This window comes from Aricia agestis, chromosome 10 (genome assembly GCF_905147365.1).
Source record: "Aricia agestis chromosome 10, ilAriAges1.1, whole genome shotgun sequence".
Classification (NCBI taxonomy): Eukaryota; Metazoa; Arthropoda; class Insecta; order Lepidoptera; family Lycaenidae; genus Aricia; species Aricia agestis.
In genome coordinates this window covers 6,469,113-6,488,202 of record NC_056415.1, presented here as the reverse complement: position 1 = coordinate 6,488,202, position 19,090 = coordinate 6,469,113, and the positions used below count along the sequence as shown (strand labels likewise).

General features: G+C 35.4%; 1 protein-coding gene across 1 annotated transcript in view; it reads right to left on the bottom strand.

The window, feature by feature from the left end:
* Positions 1-649: 649 nt before the first annotated feature.
* Positions 650-19,090, bottom strand: part of LOC121731377 — a 70,204-nt gene continuing 51,763 nt past the window's right edge. The window contains exons 4-9 of the mRNA XM_042120782.1: positions 18,463-18,598; positions 10,817-10,950; positions 7,174-7,596; positions 6,836-6,959; positions 3,755-3,815; positions 650-1,048 (exon numbers count right to left, since the gene is read on the bottom strand). Coding sequence (XP_041976716.1) covers positions 1,036-1,048; positions 3,755-3,815; positions 6,836-6,959; positions 7,174-7,596; positions 10,817-10,950; positions 18,463-18,598 — 891 coding nt within the window. The 3' untranslated portion in view covers positions 650-1,035. The remainder of the gene's footprint in view (positions 1,049-3,754; positions 3,816-6,835; positions 6,960-7,173; positions 7,597-10,816; positions 10,951-18,462; positions 18,599-19,090) is intronic.

Here is a 19,090-nt window from a genome sequence, read left to right as displayed (position 1 = left end):
TCTTTTCTAAACATGTAATTCATCTCCAAGAATTCCTCGGATAGAGCTGTTTTAGCATAAAGTTATTCCATCATAAATTGCTTTCTTATTTAACTAGGACCGAAACATAAATATAATCTAAATAAAAGACGATAAAAAATGGGATCCGTTTATTTTTTCAAGTTTCCAACTTAAGATAACAAGTACAATAAATTTTATATAGCAAATCGTCTATTATACTTCGAATTCCTACTTTATTTATGCTATTTATATACAAGTATAAAATTTGCTACATTCAAATTACTTATAAAATATTAACTCGACACATAGATATTTCTAATACCCAAAATATAATACAATAATGATAAGGTAAATCACGTTTTTTAATCGACTTCCAAATGGTTATAAAATCCAGCATGTTGTCTTTGTCGTCCATAACGCATTCTGAAAACGACGTTAGCACGTAGAAACAAGCGATTTCTTTTTCGAAAAACTCGGCCATAAAGGAGCATGTTTTGTAATAAAATAAACTCTATATTTTGTGAGCTAAAGTCGATAATTAGAATGCAAATATCGGGCGATAGACGATTTTGTTCGTCGTACGAGCTATGCTCAAGAGTAGGTAAAAAAACATAGTAGACAAGGCATTTTGGCAATACTTTAGGCGTTCCTAAAGTTAATAGAAAAACCAAAAATATTATTAGAGTCTCTAAATATTGTGTATTTGTTTATGCCTTCGATCGTGTATCGTTTTAGTGAACTTTTTCCTTTTAACTTTTGCTAAACTCGGTTTCCAATAAACCAAAGTCTTGATCTTATAACAGGCATCATAGGAATGCTAGTCAATGATTAAAAAACGTGATCTACCTGTATGAATCAACTACTAAAATGCTATGTACAATGTTCTAGAATTTACACAGTAGGTAATGCATCCGTAGTGGAAATCACATGAAGTTATAGATTTTAAACAAATTCAACTATAATAATGGTTTTACCTAACCATTTACTTGTCTAACATCGAGTTGAGAAAATAGAGTTTCTTTCAACAATCACTCATCATCGGATAGACCTGTAAAAGAAAAAAATATATATAATTGTAATACCTACTTAAAATACAAAATGCTACGTTGGACAAAAAGAGAGTCATTAAATTCCAAGAGAATGTTGGGTATATCGAAATAATATTGTATTTGCAGCTATACAGTATTTTCCGAGAAAAGTAAATTGTGGTAAGCATTCAAAATATGATTTACGTAAAGCTTAAAACAAAACTACATGTGCCTTATAATCAGTGGTCGGCGTAGGTAGTGCCATCCCGCGGGATTCGTTAATCGCGGCATAACGTGGACATGCCTCTCAATCCCGCGATTTTGGGATTCGCATTGAAATAATATATAATCGGAAATACATTCAGAATTTGATATTTAAACAACAAATATTGTGACAAACGTAAATAAAGAAATAATTTGTTAGTTTTTTATTTATTTATCATAATTATAAGTTTTATATGATATTAACAAATAAGTAAAAAATTAACAGAAATGTGATTATATTTATTTGGATATAAGTAGTATATCGTAGATCACTTTCAGGCTTGCCTGTGTTACCTGCAAATAATTTGATTGTTTAATTATAAAAATCCATTTAATGTTTATCAAATATTGACTTTCTTTTAAAATATATTTAAACAACAATAAACAATAATGAATTCGCTTAGTGGCACCGTTAAACATTCGACGCAAACAACCGAGCGATCATTCGCAGGCAACACAGGCAAGCCTGAAAGTGCTTTACGATATACTACTTATATCCAAATAAATATAACATTTTTTGTTCTTTTCGTCTGTTATGTGTGGATGGGATATTTTGGACTCACGCGCAAAAAAAATGCTACACACAGAACAACAAGCCATGCGCTACTCGCAAGTGTCTGCTTGCTGTGTGCGGGGTGCGGGCCACCCCGCACCCCGCACACGTCTTGCTCCTGCGGTATTAAATAAATATGGATTATAATTAAAAAGAAAGAGTTATGTTTAGTTAATAAATAATAGATATCGATTTTGACGCGTAATCTTTTTTTTTCATACTAGCAACTAAGCAAAACATGGCTGAAGAAATATTAGACGTAGAAAAACGTTTAGTGACTCATTTATTTAGCCCTTTTTTATCCGGCGAAATTATGACTCAAAACTCGTTTTTTTTCATTAATTGTAAAGTAAATACTTGATTATTTGCGATAATTCGGAACGCGGGATTTTATCCCGCGATCCCGGAGGTCTGTCCATGTTAACATATACAATTGAGGTCATTCACCCTAAATGGCACTACCTACGCCGACCACTGCTTATAATAGACGGTCTATTTTCAGTTCCAAATGAAAATTCCGAGAGGAACCCGCCAATCATACAAACAATAAGGGAACACGTATAAAGCGACTTAATTTGTTTTCTAAACATGTTTTTGAAGTTGGCGAGCTCGCAGAAATGTGCCAATATCTTTTGAAGCGTGTATTTCATGAGAGCTGGGGACTTTATTTGGTACATTAAACCGGATAAATGGAGGTTTTACATCGGATACAGCCGTATTGACGTCTCATATTGCCATTTATTTATCTTTTACTACATGCAGATTGTACTTTGTTTTAAATTGACTAAAATAGAATAGTAAAAACAATAATAAAACTATATTTTTATTGATGTTTACGAACCTACTCTCTCGCGAAGTAAATCGCACAGACGTTATTGGCAGTGTACCTTGTCCGTAGTCTGGTGACTCTCATGACGTATTAAAGAAGAAAAAATGTTTTTTAACTACAATATTATAACCTAAACAGTGTGGACATTTTTATTCCTAAGTTCGCAAATCTCACTGAATGAAAATGTAAAATATACACAGATTAATATTATAAGTTTAATATAGGTACTTTGCGTTAACGTTATATCAATACATTTTAAACACAATTAATTTAAGGTTAATAATAATATATACTTAGTGATGAAATTATTTAAAACGATAACTCGTTGCAAAAGGTTTATATTATAATCCCAAGTGACTCCATTCATATTTACCTCCATAAATGTATAAACAGAAATGGAGGAAATAAAGCAAATTTTATTCGGAGCGAATTAGGTCTAATTGAAATAAGACTTGTGTGTTGACGGTTAACAACAACAATATTCCCCAGTTCATGTTGAAATTCGCGAACGAGTTATTTAATTCTGAACCCGTTTTGACCGTGACTTCATTTTTGTTAAATGAGATTTGTATGCCGAATAAAAGTGGTTTCTATGCGGAATTCGGGCCGCAGTCGTTCAAGTCATAAAAGTCATAGAATGAGGAAATAGACAACACTTAGCACAATAGGCAATAACTACAAAAACGTATTTTTTCTTCAGACCTATTTTCAACAATTTACGCATTTTTAGGTAGATTATCATTTATCACAAACCAAACTAATTATCCGAATAAGTAAAAGCCAAAAATTAAGAAAAAAACGTATATAAGGTTTATTTCTTCTCTACGCAAAATAATGTAGAGAAGTTAATAACAAAAATATATTTACCTCTATATCGATAATTCTAAAGTCATCCATCTAGAATTATCGAAAGAAATATTATAAGTGCCTAAGCTAGTAAAATCAAGAATCCGGAACGCCGGGAAACCTTAAAGAATTCGACACGCAATTTTCAGCTCTATCTTATTAGCGTAGAGTTCCATTTTGTTTGTATTTCCCTGGTGTTTCGGATATACTCATTACTCAATTCTTACTTCTTACCAATGCTTTGTGAACGCAACGCAGAGCAGCATGAAGACGACGTGCGACGTGCACCGCGGCCCTGGAACAAATAACATGACCATTGTAAAAGGAGGGGAAGTAAGTTATCTTCATACAAAGGCACCGCGCGCGTTTTGTATGTGTGCGCCATAGTATCAATGCGTCGCCACGTACGGCACACAACAAAATCTTGGCGGTACCAGCCTAGTAAAACTGGCCGAGATTTTGTTGTGTGCCGTACGTGGCGACGCATTGATACTATGGCGCACACATACAAGCCGCGCGCGGTGCCTTTGTATGAAGATAACTTACTTCCCCTCCTTTTACTATGACATGACCCTCATTTACTAAGTCGGTTAGCTGGCCCCTAGACGATCAGTTGTATTGTCAATATCATGCTGCAGTTTTATTGAACAGTATGACAAATCGAGGGCGGGCGATGTTCAATATAAATAACTATACCCTAGACGGTCAATAATACATATTACGCAATACGTGATATTGTGCAATGAAATTTCTCGTCTAGCTAAAAAACTTGATTAAATGCGTTTCAGTGCACTAATAAGTGCACTGAAACAATAGTTTCACACTGTCGTGCAATTTCTTGACATTTCTGGTACCTTGTGCTTAGTGAAGCGTTCAAGCGCCAAGAATCTAAAACGCCATGTGATGGCTATTGTCAGAAATAGCCTCTAATTCAAAATTGTTTCAATAATCATAATATTAATACGCGAACGAAAAACTTTGTAACCCTTTTTACGAAAAATGGGGAAACGTTTACGAAAAATGAAATTTTGCACAGTTATAGTTTATATGGTGAAGGAGTGCATCGAGCTAATATTATTTTGAAATTATGCTTTTATCATACATTTTTTTATCAAATAAAACAATACGCACACTACAACACACACACATGAGAAATTACAGATTTTTGAGTGACAAGCCTATACATACGAGTTATACTCTTTTATTTATGGTTGAAGTCTGTTGACAACAAGTTGACAAATTGAAAATGGATTATAGTTTTTTATTGAGATACTATTAATAGACAACGCTTGTACGGCCAGACTGAGATTAGCTAAGTCCCAGAGACAATAGTCAATATTATTTTTGACAAAATATAGGTATCAGTTCTAATATAGTTGAAACTAAGGTCGAATTTCGACCATTGGGCAATCTCTAGTACTTAATAAATTCATAATTAATAAACAAAACATATTAATAAGATTCTAAGTATTTAGGGTCTTCCAAGTTCCAGATCTTTCTATTATACAAGATGTTAGTGTAAACACCGTTATCCTTAAAACCATCTAATGAGCCTGTCAAAATGAACAACTTTTTCTATGAGAACAATGCTGGGAACTCAATAAAATCCGTCTTCATACCCATAAACATTGCCGATCCGAGCATCCGTATGGGTATGAAGACGGCATTTTTTTTTTTGAGTTCCCAGCATTCTTCTCATAGAAAAAGTTGTTCATTTTGACGGACTCATTTGATAGTTTCAGGGATAACGGTGTTTACACTGACACACTGTATATACTTGCTGACACTGAGAAACAAATAGTATTTTTTTTATTAATAATATTTTTTTATATTATGCATAAATATATGGTACAGAGGGCGATACAATTCAGGCAGTGTTTCACATATTTTGTCGATTTATCGACGTGCAAAATATTAGATAAATGTTAGTTAAGTTATTACAATTTACAGTTAATTCGTTAGTTTTTACATACCTATTTCTATCATATTATATTCATATTATATTTTTAATTTTACATCATTATTTATCAAAGTTTAAGTCAGTATCATAATAATAATTCAGTAGTTCAGACCTGATGAAAGTATATTACAATATACCTCCTTATACCTATTATATCGAATTATTGAAGTTAATGTTTTTCCTTTAACTAATAATAATATGTTTATCGTAGATGTAAGTACTCTACCGTATATGAAAATGTTTGTTTTGATTTAAAAATCGAAATTAAAGATTAAATTTTATCTAAAGAATATTGTTCATTATAATAAAGGCCCATAAAAAGGTAAAGGTTCACCTAATGGCGGGAGATTACATGAATACATGCAGCGCTCGGAGGTCTGCAGGTGCGGTTAAATAGGCTCTTTCTATGAGGGACCCGCCCGTAATAGTTTAAAGATAGCAGCTGCTTCCTTAAAGTGGTTGAGCGGGAATTTTCTCGCTCATGGCTTAACTAATAATGCAATAACACAAACTTACATTGAGTTTTAGAATATTTAAACTCACTAAGCTAAGGAACTGCATGGAGTTAAAAATAGACTGTTATTTGTAAGATATAAAAGTCTACGCGAGTATTTGTGCACTATATTTTTATGTAATTATTTTTCGATTTTTTTGTATGAAACCTTTCTTTATATAAGAAAGAAACGAAAGAAACAAAAGCTGTTATACATATTGATTTATCAATAATAGTTATTATTATAATTGTTATCAACTTGTTACTCTTTGCCCACATCTAACAGTCTCGTTACAAATAGTTCTATTAAAACGTATTGTTCAAAGGCGAATTGTGGTTTTAACGCGATCCAATATAGTTTAGGCAATGGAGACATGAGTGGATAATAAAAGGGGTAACTAACATATCGAAATTTTGCTTTAGGACTGGGAATATTATTACTACATAGTATAAAATAAAGTCGCTTGTTTTTCCCTCATGTCCCTTTGTTCCCTTTAATCTTTAAAATTACGCAACGGCTTTTGATGCGGTTTTCTATAATAGATAGAGTAATAATTAAAAAAGGTTTATAAGTATAATAACATTAATTAAAATTTAAATAGTGGAGACATACTGTTATTTTTGGGGTTTATATTTTACACCCGCGCAAAGCCGGGGCGGGTCGGTAGTTAAAAATAAAAAATGTATATTGCTATACATACACTAGCTGGATGATGAAGTACCTAGATAAGATATAGGGTTTGTTTAATTCATTATATTGGACACAATGAGTAAATTAATGCTCTTATGTTCTAAAATGTGACATAACTACTTCATCCACTCATGTCTTCAAATATGTAGTACATTCTTGTAACCAACTCACCAGAATTGGAATCTCTGCTGCCCATAACGGGGGCAATCTGGGGCCTTTCTTCGTCCAGCAACAATGTGCCGCTCGCCGACCACGCGGACAGGATCTGTGCCACACATGTCACGTTCACTCGGCCCTAAAAACATCGCCATGTTAATAAATACGTTAAAGTATAATACCTCAAATATTTGGCTCAATAAATTCATATTTACCCGAAAAATGTCTAACAAATTACGGAAAACTGTCTAATGGAAAAAAATAAAGAAAGGTAAGGGTTAAAAAATTTAAAAAGCACCAAAAAGCGGAAAATAAAAAGCTGGAAAGCGGATATTAAAAACGCACAATTGTACCTTTTGAAAATGCGACGACTGCACGCGTATAATAAGTTGACTGGAACTAGAAGTTTTATTAGATCTCTCCTCTTCGGTGATATTACTTTTGACTGCGAGCTCGGGCGCGGGCGAGGGGTCTCTCCGCTTGAGACCTTCTAATTTCCCGCTTACCGCGAGCGCTTGAGCGTCTTCGCTTATAGCTTGCGTTTGAGCGACTTTCCCGCTTATCGTAAGCGCTTGAGCGCCATTATTCGTTCCCCTCACTAGAGCGTCAATATTGCCGGGAATGTCAATTACATCGGTGACGGCCTCCTCATAACCGGAGATTGCGTCCCATGGACTGAATATAATTCTATTGGCATCCTCCAAAGACGAGTCGCTAATCGCTTCCCGTCCTCGGGCGAAGGCGATTTCTGGCGGTGGTATGTCTAGACCACGGATCTGAAACGAATATTCAGTTAAAGTACAAATAGCTCATTTTTTTCTGTACCATTGATATAATTGATTCATAGGCAGAAGGACTCACACAATTTGGTCGGGTTATGTGAATTAAATGTTACTGCCGCACTCAGATAATATAATGGGCATTGTCCAAAAAAAAATCACATGTACTTTTTATATTTTTTTTCGTTAAAATAGGGTATTTTAAGAATATAAATTAAATAATTTTGAAATTCATTGTCTAGTTTTTTCTCAATAAATTTTTAAAGTTTCGCTCTGACCTCATCATCGGCCGCCAATAATTGACCTGTGCAGAATTTTTTTTCCTTTCAATCTTATTTATAATGGCTGGTTCGTCAAATGCAAGTTCTCATTATGTGAAAGCTGATACGAGAAGCTTACCAAAAGTTCGAAACGTAATGTTGGTCGAATTTATTGCTAACTTAACGCCATTGAAGGTCAAATAAAGGTTAAACATATTTGTTCAAAAATATAAGTAACTAATGGGTATTTTTTTCGTTTATATACAGAAAAACGATCACTGACCTTATTCCTCGAAATGTTTTTGTAATGAGCAAAATAAAAAAAAATGGACAATCCCCATTACTTGCCTGTAATTAAATGAAGAGTGTGACAGATAATAAAATGGGGTTTTTGTCTGCCGGCTAGGTTGAACATAAACTTATATAGAATTGAACATAATTACGTAGGTCTGCCTGCCTATGGATAAATTTATCTAAAAGTAATAATTAATATATTTTTAAATATATTTTTGGCTGATAATACTGCTGAACTAGAAACGATATACTGACAAGGATATTGTAATCTGAGTTTTTGCGGGACCTCAATTTGAGTGGCAGTCTAATCTTCTATTGTTTCAAACATGAAAATACTTAATATGGTATTCAGGCGCGGTCCGAAGGGGGGGGGGGGGTCACAGGGGACATGACCCCCCCCCCCCTTTATTTCTTACAAAATTTGACTTTGTTTCTTACAAAATATTACTAGACAAACTTAGCAAAATGGGTATTAGAGGACCGGCTCCTGAATGGATTAAATCATTTCTAAAGAATAGGATGCAATACACAGTCATAGAATATATCAACTTAAACAAGGAATCAGTAAATAGTAAATCTAGAAGTCTACTAAATGAATTTGGAGTCCCTCAAGACTCAGTTTTAGGTCCTTTATTATTCCTGTTTTATATTAATGATATTCCCATTATGACTAACTATAAATTAACATTATTTGCTGACGACATAACTTTGCTATTTACATTCAAGAATAAAACAGACGTGAACAAAATCGAAAATGACATTAATTTAGTACTTAATTTTATAATTCAATGGCTGACATCAAATAATTTAAAAATTAATATTAACAAATTTAAAAACATACAATTTACAAAGTATAATAAAAAACTATTACAACTTGGGAGAGCCATGCTTCGGCACGAATGGGCCGACTCGACCGGATAAAAACCACGTTCTCACAGAAAACCGGCGTTAAACAGCGCTTGCGCTGTGTTTCGCCGAGTGAGTGAGTTTACCGGAGGCCCAATCCCCTAACCCCTACCCTATTCCCTTCCCTACCCTCAACTATTCTCTTCCCTTCCCTTCCCTACCCTCCCCTATTACCCTATTCCCTCTTAAAAGGTCGGCAACGCACTTGCAGCTCTTCTGATGCTGCGAGTGTCCATGGGCGATGGAAGTTGCTTTCCATCAGGTGACCCGTTTGCTCGTTTGCCCCCTTATTTCATTAAAAAAAAAACTAAAATTGCAATATAAAAATGAAACTATACAACAAGTAGATGAGAACGTATTTTTAGGTATACAAATGGACGAATATTGCAACTGGCATGCACAAATAAACAAAGTCTGTTCTAAACTAAACAGATTCGTGTATGTCTTGAGAAGACTTGCGTGGACAGTAAGTGATCAAACTGCAATTATAGCCTGTCATGGATATGTTTCATCTATCCTGCGCTATGGACTAGTAATTTGGGGAAATCCAACCCAAATAAATAAGGCATATATATCCAAAAAAAATGTCTCCGAGCCATAGCAAGGGTTCCACCACATGAATCGTGTAGGCCTTTGTTCAAAAAATATAATATATTGACCTTACCAAGTATGTATATATTAGACATATTTAAATTTGTAAGTAACAATAAACATGTCTTTACACAATTAATAGATCAAGTACCCACAAAATTTTTTAGAAACTCGAATAAGTTAATTATAGATAAAAAACCAAAGACAAATATTTTCTTAAATAATGCTTATGCAATGTGTGTAAAGATTTATAATAAGATACCCGCACATATAAAATCAATGACAACAACTCGTTCAATAAGGGAATTAAAGAAAATACTAAAACAGAAGGCATATTATGACATCAAAGAATTTCTTAATGATAATTAATTAATAAAGCATACTGTGACTAATTAAATTTTATTTTATGACATTTAAAGCCATGTTTAATTGAATTTCTTTGACATTATAGTTTGCTTATTGTATCTTGACATAATATTGTACTTGACCATTGGAATTAATATTACCTTGTGATGACTAATGAAACTGACATTTAAAATTATCTAGATTATTGTATAGTACAATGTTTTTTTTTTCTTATTATAAATAATTGTTAGTTGGTTAGTTTTAAGGTTATATTGACAATTCGCAGTCTTATTTAAATAATTTTGACATTTAGAATATTTGGACATTACTTTTTTTAACTTAATTTTGACTTGTAACGAGAAATTAGAAATTACAACTTTTACTAATAATTATTATGATTTATGACTAATGAATGATATAATTACTTATAAATTACCAGCCAAAAAATGTGTCAATAACTTTACTACTTAGTTATTATAATTGTGATTATAATATTATTTGGACGTCGTCAACTACGACAAAATATGCGATCTACCGAAATGTAACATCTCTAGCAACCATATTTTATCCAAATAAATATCATTTCATTTCATATCATTTCATTTCATTTCAAAGATATAGCATACTGAACTTTATTATACTGTACTCGGTGAAACATGGCGGTAGCGGTCATTGACTAAGTACTAGGACCATATTATGACACTTCATTGTCAATCGCGGTTTATATAGAAAATGACAAGTTTTTGACAATGAGTCAATGTCCGCTACCGCCATGTTTCGCCGAGTACAGTATAGTTTACCAACAAAGCTGATTATCGTACCTCGTAACCATTGAGTAACCACGTAAGGTTGGCTGGTGGGTCAGACGGAGGGGATGTGCAGTTGGCCCGCAGCATGTCACCAATGGAGTACCAGCTCTTCTGTGACACCACCTTCGGCTTACTATCGGGAAGCTCTAGAAGAAATAGAAGAGAGTAGAGATAATTTTGCTAGATACTATAGAACGTTTTAAAGTCAACGATATTATGGTCCTGTTTCACCACTTCCTGATAACTGCTGGATAGGCTATCCGCAACTTATCTGACTGATGCTCCTTACTCTATCTGTCAGACGAGTTGTGGACAGCCTATCCGGCACTTATCAGGGAGGGGTGAAACTGGCCCTTAATCTCACTTAGAGTACCTTAAACTTCTCTATTGATAATAATAATATGCAATGTCAGAGACTCAGACTTTTTAACCCAATTTCTTAAAAAAGAATGGTATGTACAATGATTGAATCAAATTACATGAATAAGATTTAAAAAATATTAAACGCTTTTGCAAATATATTAGAGACTATAAAAATATTCATATGAAAGCCCATAGCAGTTTCCCTGTTTACAGATTTTCATGAAAGTTACAGCTTACAAACCTAAAAGCTATGTTTTGGAACATTTATTTTCATTTCCTTTTAGCTACACATAATAAATTCATATACCATTTATATAAACCAAACCGGAGCTAGTAAAAACCGTAAAAGGGTTGAAATCAGAGATACAATAATCCGGAACGTACTCTACGTTCAGGATTATTGTATCTCTGATTTTTAAGGAAAATTAACTTTATGTCCTCGGCATAGACAGTAGGAGTTATGTACCTTATTCTGGGCGCACTTTTAATAATAGTAGCTTCCACATCGGTGTCGGTGTTGGTAGCCGATTCCATTGAAATCAGAGTTATTTTGATATTGACAAAGAGTATTCGCAAGAGTACTCTCTATTTCATTACTCTCCTAACCATTAACAAGATTCGAATTTTTCTTTCCTATCCGGCATCCATGGCATGGATTTTATTTGTTAAGCTTTTGCTCGCGACTTCGTCCGCGTCAGCAAAATAAGATTGATAACAAAGATAATAAAAAATCCCCTTTTTAAGGTCCCTTTATAAAAAAAGTGAAATATATCCTCTTCCTTTTCGGAAGTCGGTTAAAAAGTAGCCTAAGTTATTCCTTAATACATCAGCTATCTGCCTAAAAAAGTCCCGTCAAAATCGCTCCAGCCGTTTCAGAGATTAGCCGGAACAAACAGACAGACAGACATACAGACAAAAATTGTAAAAAATGTTGTTTTGGTGTATGTACCCTATATACATTAATATGCATTTAGTAAAAAACAGTTCTTTCAATATTACAAACAGACACTCCAATTTTATTGATATGTATGTATGTATAGAGTATAGATGTATAGATATATAGATTTAGCCTGCCATGTCCTTACCAAATCAACAACATTTTTGTCGTTTCACCGTAGGATTCGAAACCACCTCTCAGATAAGTGCCTGAACACACCATGCCGAAGTTCCGCGGCGGAAGTTCGGTATGATTTCGCCTGCAATGTACTTTAAATTACCGATGACACACCATGTCGAAATTATATACGTCGCATTATATTGTATACGTTTGTCATTGCTGATGTAATCATTCCGAACTTCAGCTGCGGAACTTCGGCATGGTGTGTTTAGACACTTAGGGTTGATTCAGACCGCAACGCGACGCGTAGATGCATTTATAAATTAGTATGGATTTGACAGATTCACAAGACGTCTGAGGCAATTGAAATCTGTCAAATCCATACAAATTTAGAAATGCATCTACGCGTCGCTTTGCGGTCTGAATCAACCCGGGACAATATTGTCAGACCGCAACGCGATGAGGCGAGGCGAGGCGCGGCGCGGCATTTTGTATGGATTTGACAGATTTTAATTTCGCGAGGCGATATCCACGGAGGCGATATATAACACCAATCTGTTAATTCAGTACAAATTTAGAAATGCATCTACCCGTCGTATTGCGGTCTGAATCAACCCTAAGGATTAATTCAGACCACAACGCGACGCATAGATGCTTTTCTGATTTTGTATGGATTTGACAGATTTGCAAGACGTCTCACTCAATTGAAATCTATCAATTCGGTACAAATTTATAAATACATCTACGCGTCATGTTGCGGTCTGATTTGAACCTAACCTCTAAACCACTACACCACGATGGTTTTAAAGGCTGTAGTAATATATCATGGGTGGACCGCGGCGGCTGTTGCATATTCATCCCTAACTCGTTTTGCTCGCAGTCTGAACCGTCTAATTCCAAACAAATCGAATCGCCAGCCCGAATTCATTTCAATTGGACTGATTTTTCTGTTGTTCACTTGAATATCGCTTGTAATTTCGTAATTTAGATGTCAATTTAGTACGGATTTAGCAAATATCTATGCTAGAGTTGATTTAAAATTACATAATAATACGTCCAGGGTGAATATTTATTCCGAACTAAACCTTTGCAAAATCGATACACTTTTGAATATACTTAAGCAACTTGGAATGTTTGTATAAAACAGCAATTTTTTGAGGCAGGGATCTTGTTCACATAGAAGCAGTTGCTTACAATATTCAGAAGTTCATTTATTAAACAAAGTATCAAAGAAGATTAAATACAGAAGTGCAGTGGTCGCTAGATGACTTATAGTTTTCATGATAAGAATAGGCATTGTCCAAAAAAAATCACATGCACTTTTTATATTTTTTTTAGTTAAAATAGGGTATTTTAAGAATATAAATTAAATAATTTTGAAATTCATTGGCTAGTTTTTTCTCAATAAATTTTTTAAGTTTCGCTTTGACGTCATCATCGGCGGCCAATAATTGACCTCTGCAGTATGTTTTTTTCCTTTCAATCTTATTTATAATGGCTGGTACGTCAAATGCAAGTTCTCATTATGTGAAAGCTGATACGAGAAGCTTACCAAAAGTTCGAAACGTCATGTTGGTTGAATTTATTGCTAATTTAACGCCATTGAAGGTCAAACAAAGGTTAAACATATTTGTTCAAAAATATATGTAACTAATGTGTATTTTTTTCGTTTATATACAGAAAAACGATCACTGACCTTATTCCTCGAAATGTTTTTGTAATGAGCAAAATTAAAAAGAAATGGACAATCCCCATTGCTGCCGACAGCATACCATATTAAGGTGTCTCTACACAATGGCGATGACTTGTAGTGGGCCAAATATGGACGATTGTGAAGAGGCACCTTTATACTTACTATTGACCATTTATATTATATATCTAATAATACTTAATAGTATGCAAATTATTCACGTATAGCTTGTCCCAATAACACTCAAATACCTTTCCAGCTTATGCACGTAGTTTATCGTCAAGTCAAACTAAAACTTCGGCATAAACGTAGTTAGGAGTTTGTATTTAAGTACCGACAGTAGCGTACACATTGTTACCCAAGTTACCAACAAGCCACGACCATATGAAATGGACATTAGAAATGATTGTTTAGTGCTCCGCAAACATGCGGCACGTGTAGACAGGATATAACATAGCTAAGTGAAAATACTTTAGAGTTTAGGGTGTGTAGCAACGCTGAAAGAGTAGGTTTATACGTTTTATATACATGAGATTTATACGTGGGAGAGCCATGCTTCGGCAAGAATGGGCCGGCTCGACCGGAGAAATACCACGGGCTCACAGAAAACGAGTCTGAAACCGCGCTTGCGCTGTGTTTCGCCGAGTGAGTGAGTTTACCGGGGGCCCACTTCCCTACCCTTTTCCCTTCCCTACCCTCCCATATTTTCCTCCCTACCCTGCCCTATTCCCTTCTCTACCCTCCCCTATTACCCTATTCCCTCTAAAAAGGCTGGCAACGCTCTTCTGATGCTGCGAGTGTCCATGGGCGACGGAAGTTGCTTTCCATCAGGCGACCTGTTTGCTCGTTTTCCTCCTTATTTCATAAAAAAATCTTTTTTATTTTTTGTGTGAGGGAAATTCGTGACATTAGGCCATTAGGCATTTTAAAGAAACATAGAAGTAACTTTTTCAGCTACTTTAACAGTGAAGTCTATAATAAGGGCACATACAGACTCTAAATTAATCACTTAGTTTTGTTACACCCTGTATGTTAATCATTATAACATACCTGCACGGATTATGTTTATCGCACGGAACCGTACTCTTTTCCGGGATAAGAACTATCCAACCATATAATAAAAATCTTAAATGTATGTATAGTATAAAAGTATTAAATATATTTCCGTTGTCCGGTACCCGTAACACAAGTCCTTCAGGTACTTACCACGGGGCCAGACTGACGTGGTGTGAAGCGTCCATAGAAAAAAAAATGACCTTTTTCTCTGGACGTAAGATATTTAATATCTAAGTAGTTTAATATAGTACTATCCATTGCACCGAAATTTAAATGTATCAAAGGTATCAAAACGAAACGCCCAGTTTTACCCGGAATAAAATCAGCCAGTATGAAAAGTGGAAACTTTATGCAAATATGAACAATATTTTAGCCTTTCAACGTGTAGCAAATACCGATTTTTATCATTTGATGAAATATAAAAAATAGTCGACATTCGATTTCATTTAAAAATTCTGTTAAAATTAATCTGAGTTTGAACGTACATAAAACAAAAGATATAAAAATAATTTACTTTGATATTATCTGCGATGAAGAATTTCGCTTTAATGTGACTTTTGGCTCTACAAGGAAGAAAATAAATGATATTTAAATATTTCTTTTTAGATAATTTATCTCGATACTTACCTCAAAAGTAAAGTAGCGTTTTATTTGAATTTTTATAGGTCGGTAAAATAATCGCGCGACAAAAAGTCATAGTGCGCGCCAGCTTTAATACGGCTAAGGGTCAATTCACGCAACGTGACGAGGCGAGGCGCGACGCGACGCGACCTAAATTTGTATGGATTTGACAGATGTCGTCAGCGTGAGACGTCTTGCTAATCTGTCAAATCCATACTAATTTAGAAATGCATCTACGCGTCGCGTTGCGGTCTGAATTGACCCTAAGATTTCAGATCTTATCGACCAGTGTGAAACCTACGCGACGTCAAACCACATTTTTTTGAGTTTTGAATAATCCAAACACGTTTGATGTCAGATTCACATTTTATGGGAATACCATTTCCTAATATTATTACTTTTGACTGCATCGAAACCAAAATATTCACTGAATGCTGAATTAAAATAGCATAATCAGGATATTGATTCACTGTTTATGACGACTCTACAACGTAACCCACGTAAAACAAGGCAGCGACAGTAATAAAAGAGAAGGACATCAATAAAACAGCACGTATTAACAGCAACAAGAAATAACAATATGTCGTATTTGACGTAACAATAGTTGATTAACGACTGTATTCGGAGATGTAAGGGTTTTACCTTCGACGCATGTTAATTAAGATAAGTTTCGATATCGTAACCTTTAGAGGTATCGATATTTATCTCTTGTTAGGGTCAGCTCACATAATAACGAAACGCAACGATATATTTTATTGACTACAAATTTTATTGACTACAAAAGAAGATGATACTGACATGTCTCTAACAAAATTCATTTCGTTGGACCATTTAGGTTGCCTGGTCAGCATTGCGCTGTCCATAGTGATATTGTGCGTCTATTTCTCAACACCCAAAACAAAGTTATACTTAACTATATAATACTATAATATTATTATAATAACAGAAGTTATCAAAGAGAATTGCGACAAAAACCAATTAGTTATTCTGTGGTTTAATTGAATCCGTATCAGGCGTATCGTATCGAGTATGCATATCCTAAGTGTGGACGCCTATTTCAACCATAGCGAATCTTTTATCGCGTGAGTTGTTAGTTCGACGAAAAAACGTGGTCTACACTTAAAGATACTGTATCTTGATCGCGTATCGTCGCGCCGATCCTCGTATCGATCTAGTGATTCATTCGGTCAAGAACTCCCAGAGTGCAGACATCAAAATGCGTCCACACTAAATCATTCTGCCGATCATGATACGCGTATCCGATACGAAGTGTATCATGATCGCGATCATTTTGCGTCCACACTAGCGAACATTCGATTTTCAATTCGATTCGATGCTACGCGACGGAGATCGGGGCTAAAATGGTCGCTTTGTAGAATCATATTATGAATCATAATACGATTTATATAATACGATACATTTTTATAAAATCGCAAAATGCAAGTCTGCTTGCAATTCATGTCTAGTAATTTACTACTAATTTGACATTTGTCAGTTTGACAGTTTTGACAATTCATTTGCTGAATTGATTGAGAGGAATTGCTAAATGTGACCATTTTAGCAATGTTTTTTTAATGAAATAAGGGGGCAAACGAGCAAACGGGTCACCTGATGGAAAGCAACTTCCGTCGCCCATGGACACTCGCAGCATCAGAAGAGCTGCAGGGGTGTTGCCGGCCATTTAAGAGGGAATAGGGTGATAGGGGAGGGTAGGGATGGGAAGGGAAGGGAAGGGAATAGGGGAGGGTAGGGAAGGTAGGCCTCCGGTAAACTCACTCACTCGGCGAAACACAGCGCAAACGCTGTTTCAAGCCGGTATTCTGTGGTATTCTCCGGTCGAGCCGGCCCATTCGTGCCGAAGCATGGATCCCTCACGTATATGTGGACATAGCCTTATATAATGCGTTATCACAACGACGCAACGCACCGGAGCAATGTGGCCTCACAATCTTTCGTAAATTAGGCGTTATAAGGGAAATTAATCGTCCACTTCATAAGTTGTATCACAGATGGGAAGAGTAATATCTCGACTAATCAAGGGTCCTGAGATTTATAACCCCGATAGTATCCGAAGGAACTTTCGTAACAAACTACAACGGAGAATTGTCTATTTTTAGGGCAGCGAACATCGAAATACTATACTAACGAAGAGTATGTGTAAACGTAACGTACTTTAAGTTGATTGTCATACTTGGGTCGGTCATACAATGTTCATTGCAATAACATGTTCTGAAAGTGTCTCAAACCATAATATTTGAGTTATCATTTTATACTGTATTGTACTTTAATGGCAACGACTGAGTAGTTTTATTTGAGTTTTTAGCATAATATGATAATCGTTAATTGATAAATGCAGCATGAAAAAAAGTTTGTCATGAGTCATGACCATAACGTAAGTAAAGTAAATAATGCTAGATCGCTATATGTAGGACCACATTTTGAATAGTAAATAGAGTCTAGTCTAGAGGTAGATACATCCGCAGTAGATGTACTGCGGATGTATCTACCTCTAGACTAGACTGCCTTCAAATCGCGAGTAGTGCCGCAGCCGTGCGACTTCTATACTAAAAGTTTTAGTATAGAAGTCGCGCGGCTGCCTTGCCTGCTACTAAAACGAGCCGTTTTAGTATAGAAGTCGCGCGGCTGCCGCACTATACGCGACTTAATGTGAAGACAGCCATACATGTATTATGCTGCAAACTAAAGTAACTTTAGATTCGGTGGTAGGCATCTGTGCAGCCCCGACGTTCAGAGAATATTTGAAAAAAAATATTCTGAATAAAAAAAAATTGAGTTTGAGTTTGAATTGCAACATTTTACAAGGAAAATGCAAGCCGCTCCCCTGCTTCATAATGTACATAATATACTTACCAACAACCCTCATGGTCGCGCTCTTGTACACTGTGTGGAAGAAGGGCGCGTCGGCGGACACCTCGCAGCGATAGCGGCCGCTCAGCTCGCGCGTCGCCGCCCGGAGCACCACCTGCTGCGCGCCAGAACGCGATATCTGTACGACAAATAATTATTGTTCTAGCGGGTTATTTAGTCTAGAAATTAGTGTGTTTTATTGAGAAAATTATATGATATGAGAAAAAATGCGGAAAAAAAATTACGACGCCGTAGAATGTATCGTGAAAATTGCCAATGGGACAGCGCATCGTTTACAGTGCTGCGCAGCGTCATTACTCACTAGATGACGCCCGCAACTCCACTGCGCCAAAATTAGTTTGTCTTGCGGGGACCGTAAATTTTTTCGATAAAAAGTATTCTATGTCCTTTTCCTGGATTTAATCTACATACCATTTCATCAAAATCGGTTCAGCGGTTTTGGCGTGAAACAGGTTTGGTAGGAAACAGATAGACGACACACTTTCGCATTTATAACATTAGTATGGATAAGGAAGTAAAGATAATATTATAAAATGTGAAAGTAAAGTCTGTTCTTCTGTTGACTGTTACTTCTTCAGGTTTAAACGGTTGTACTGACACTATAATTCTT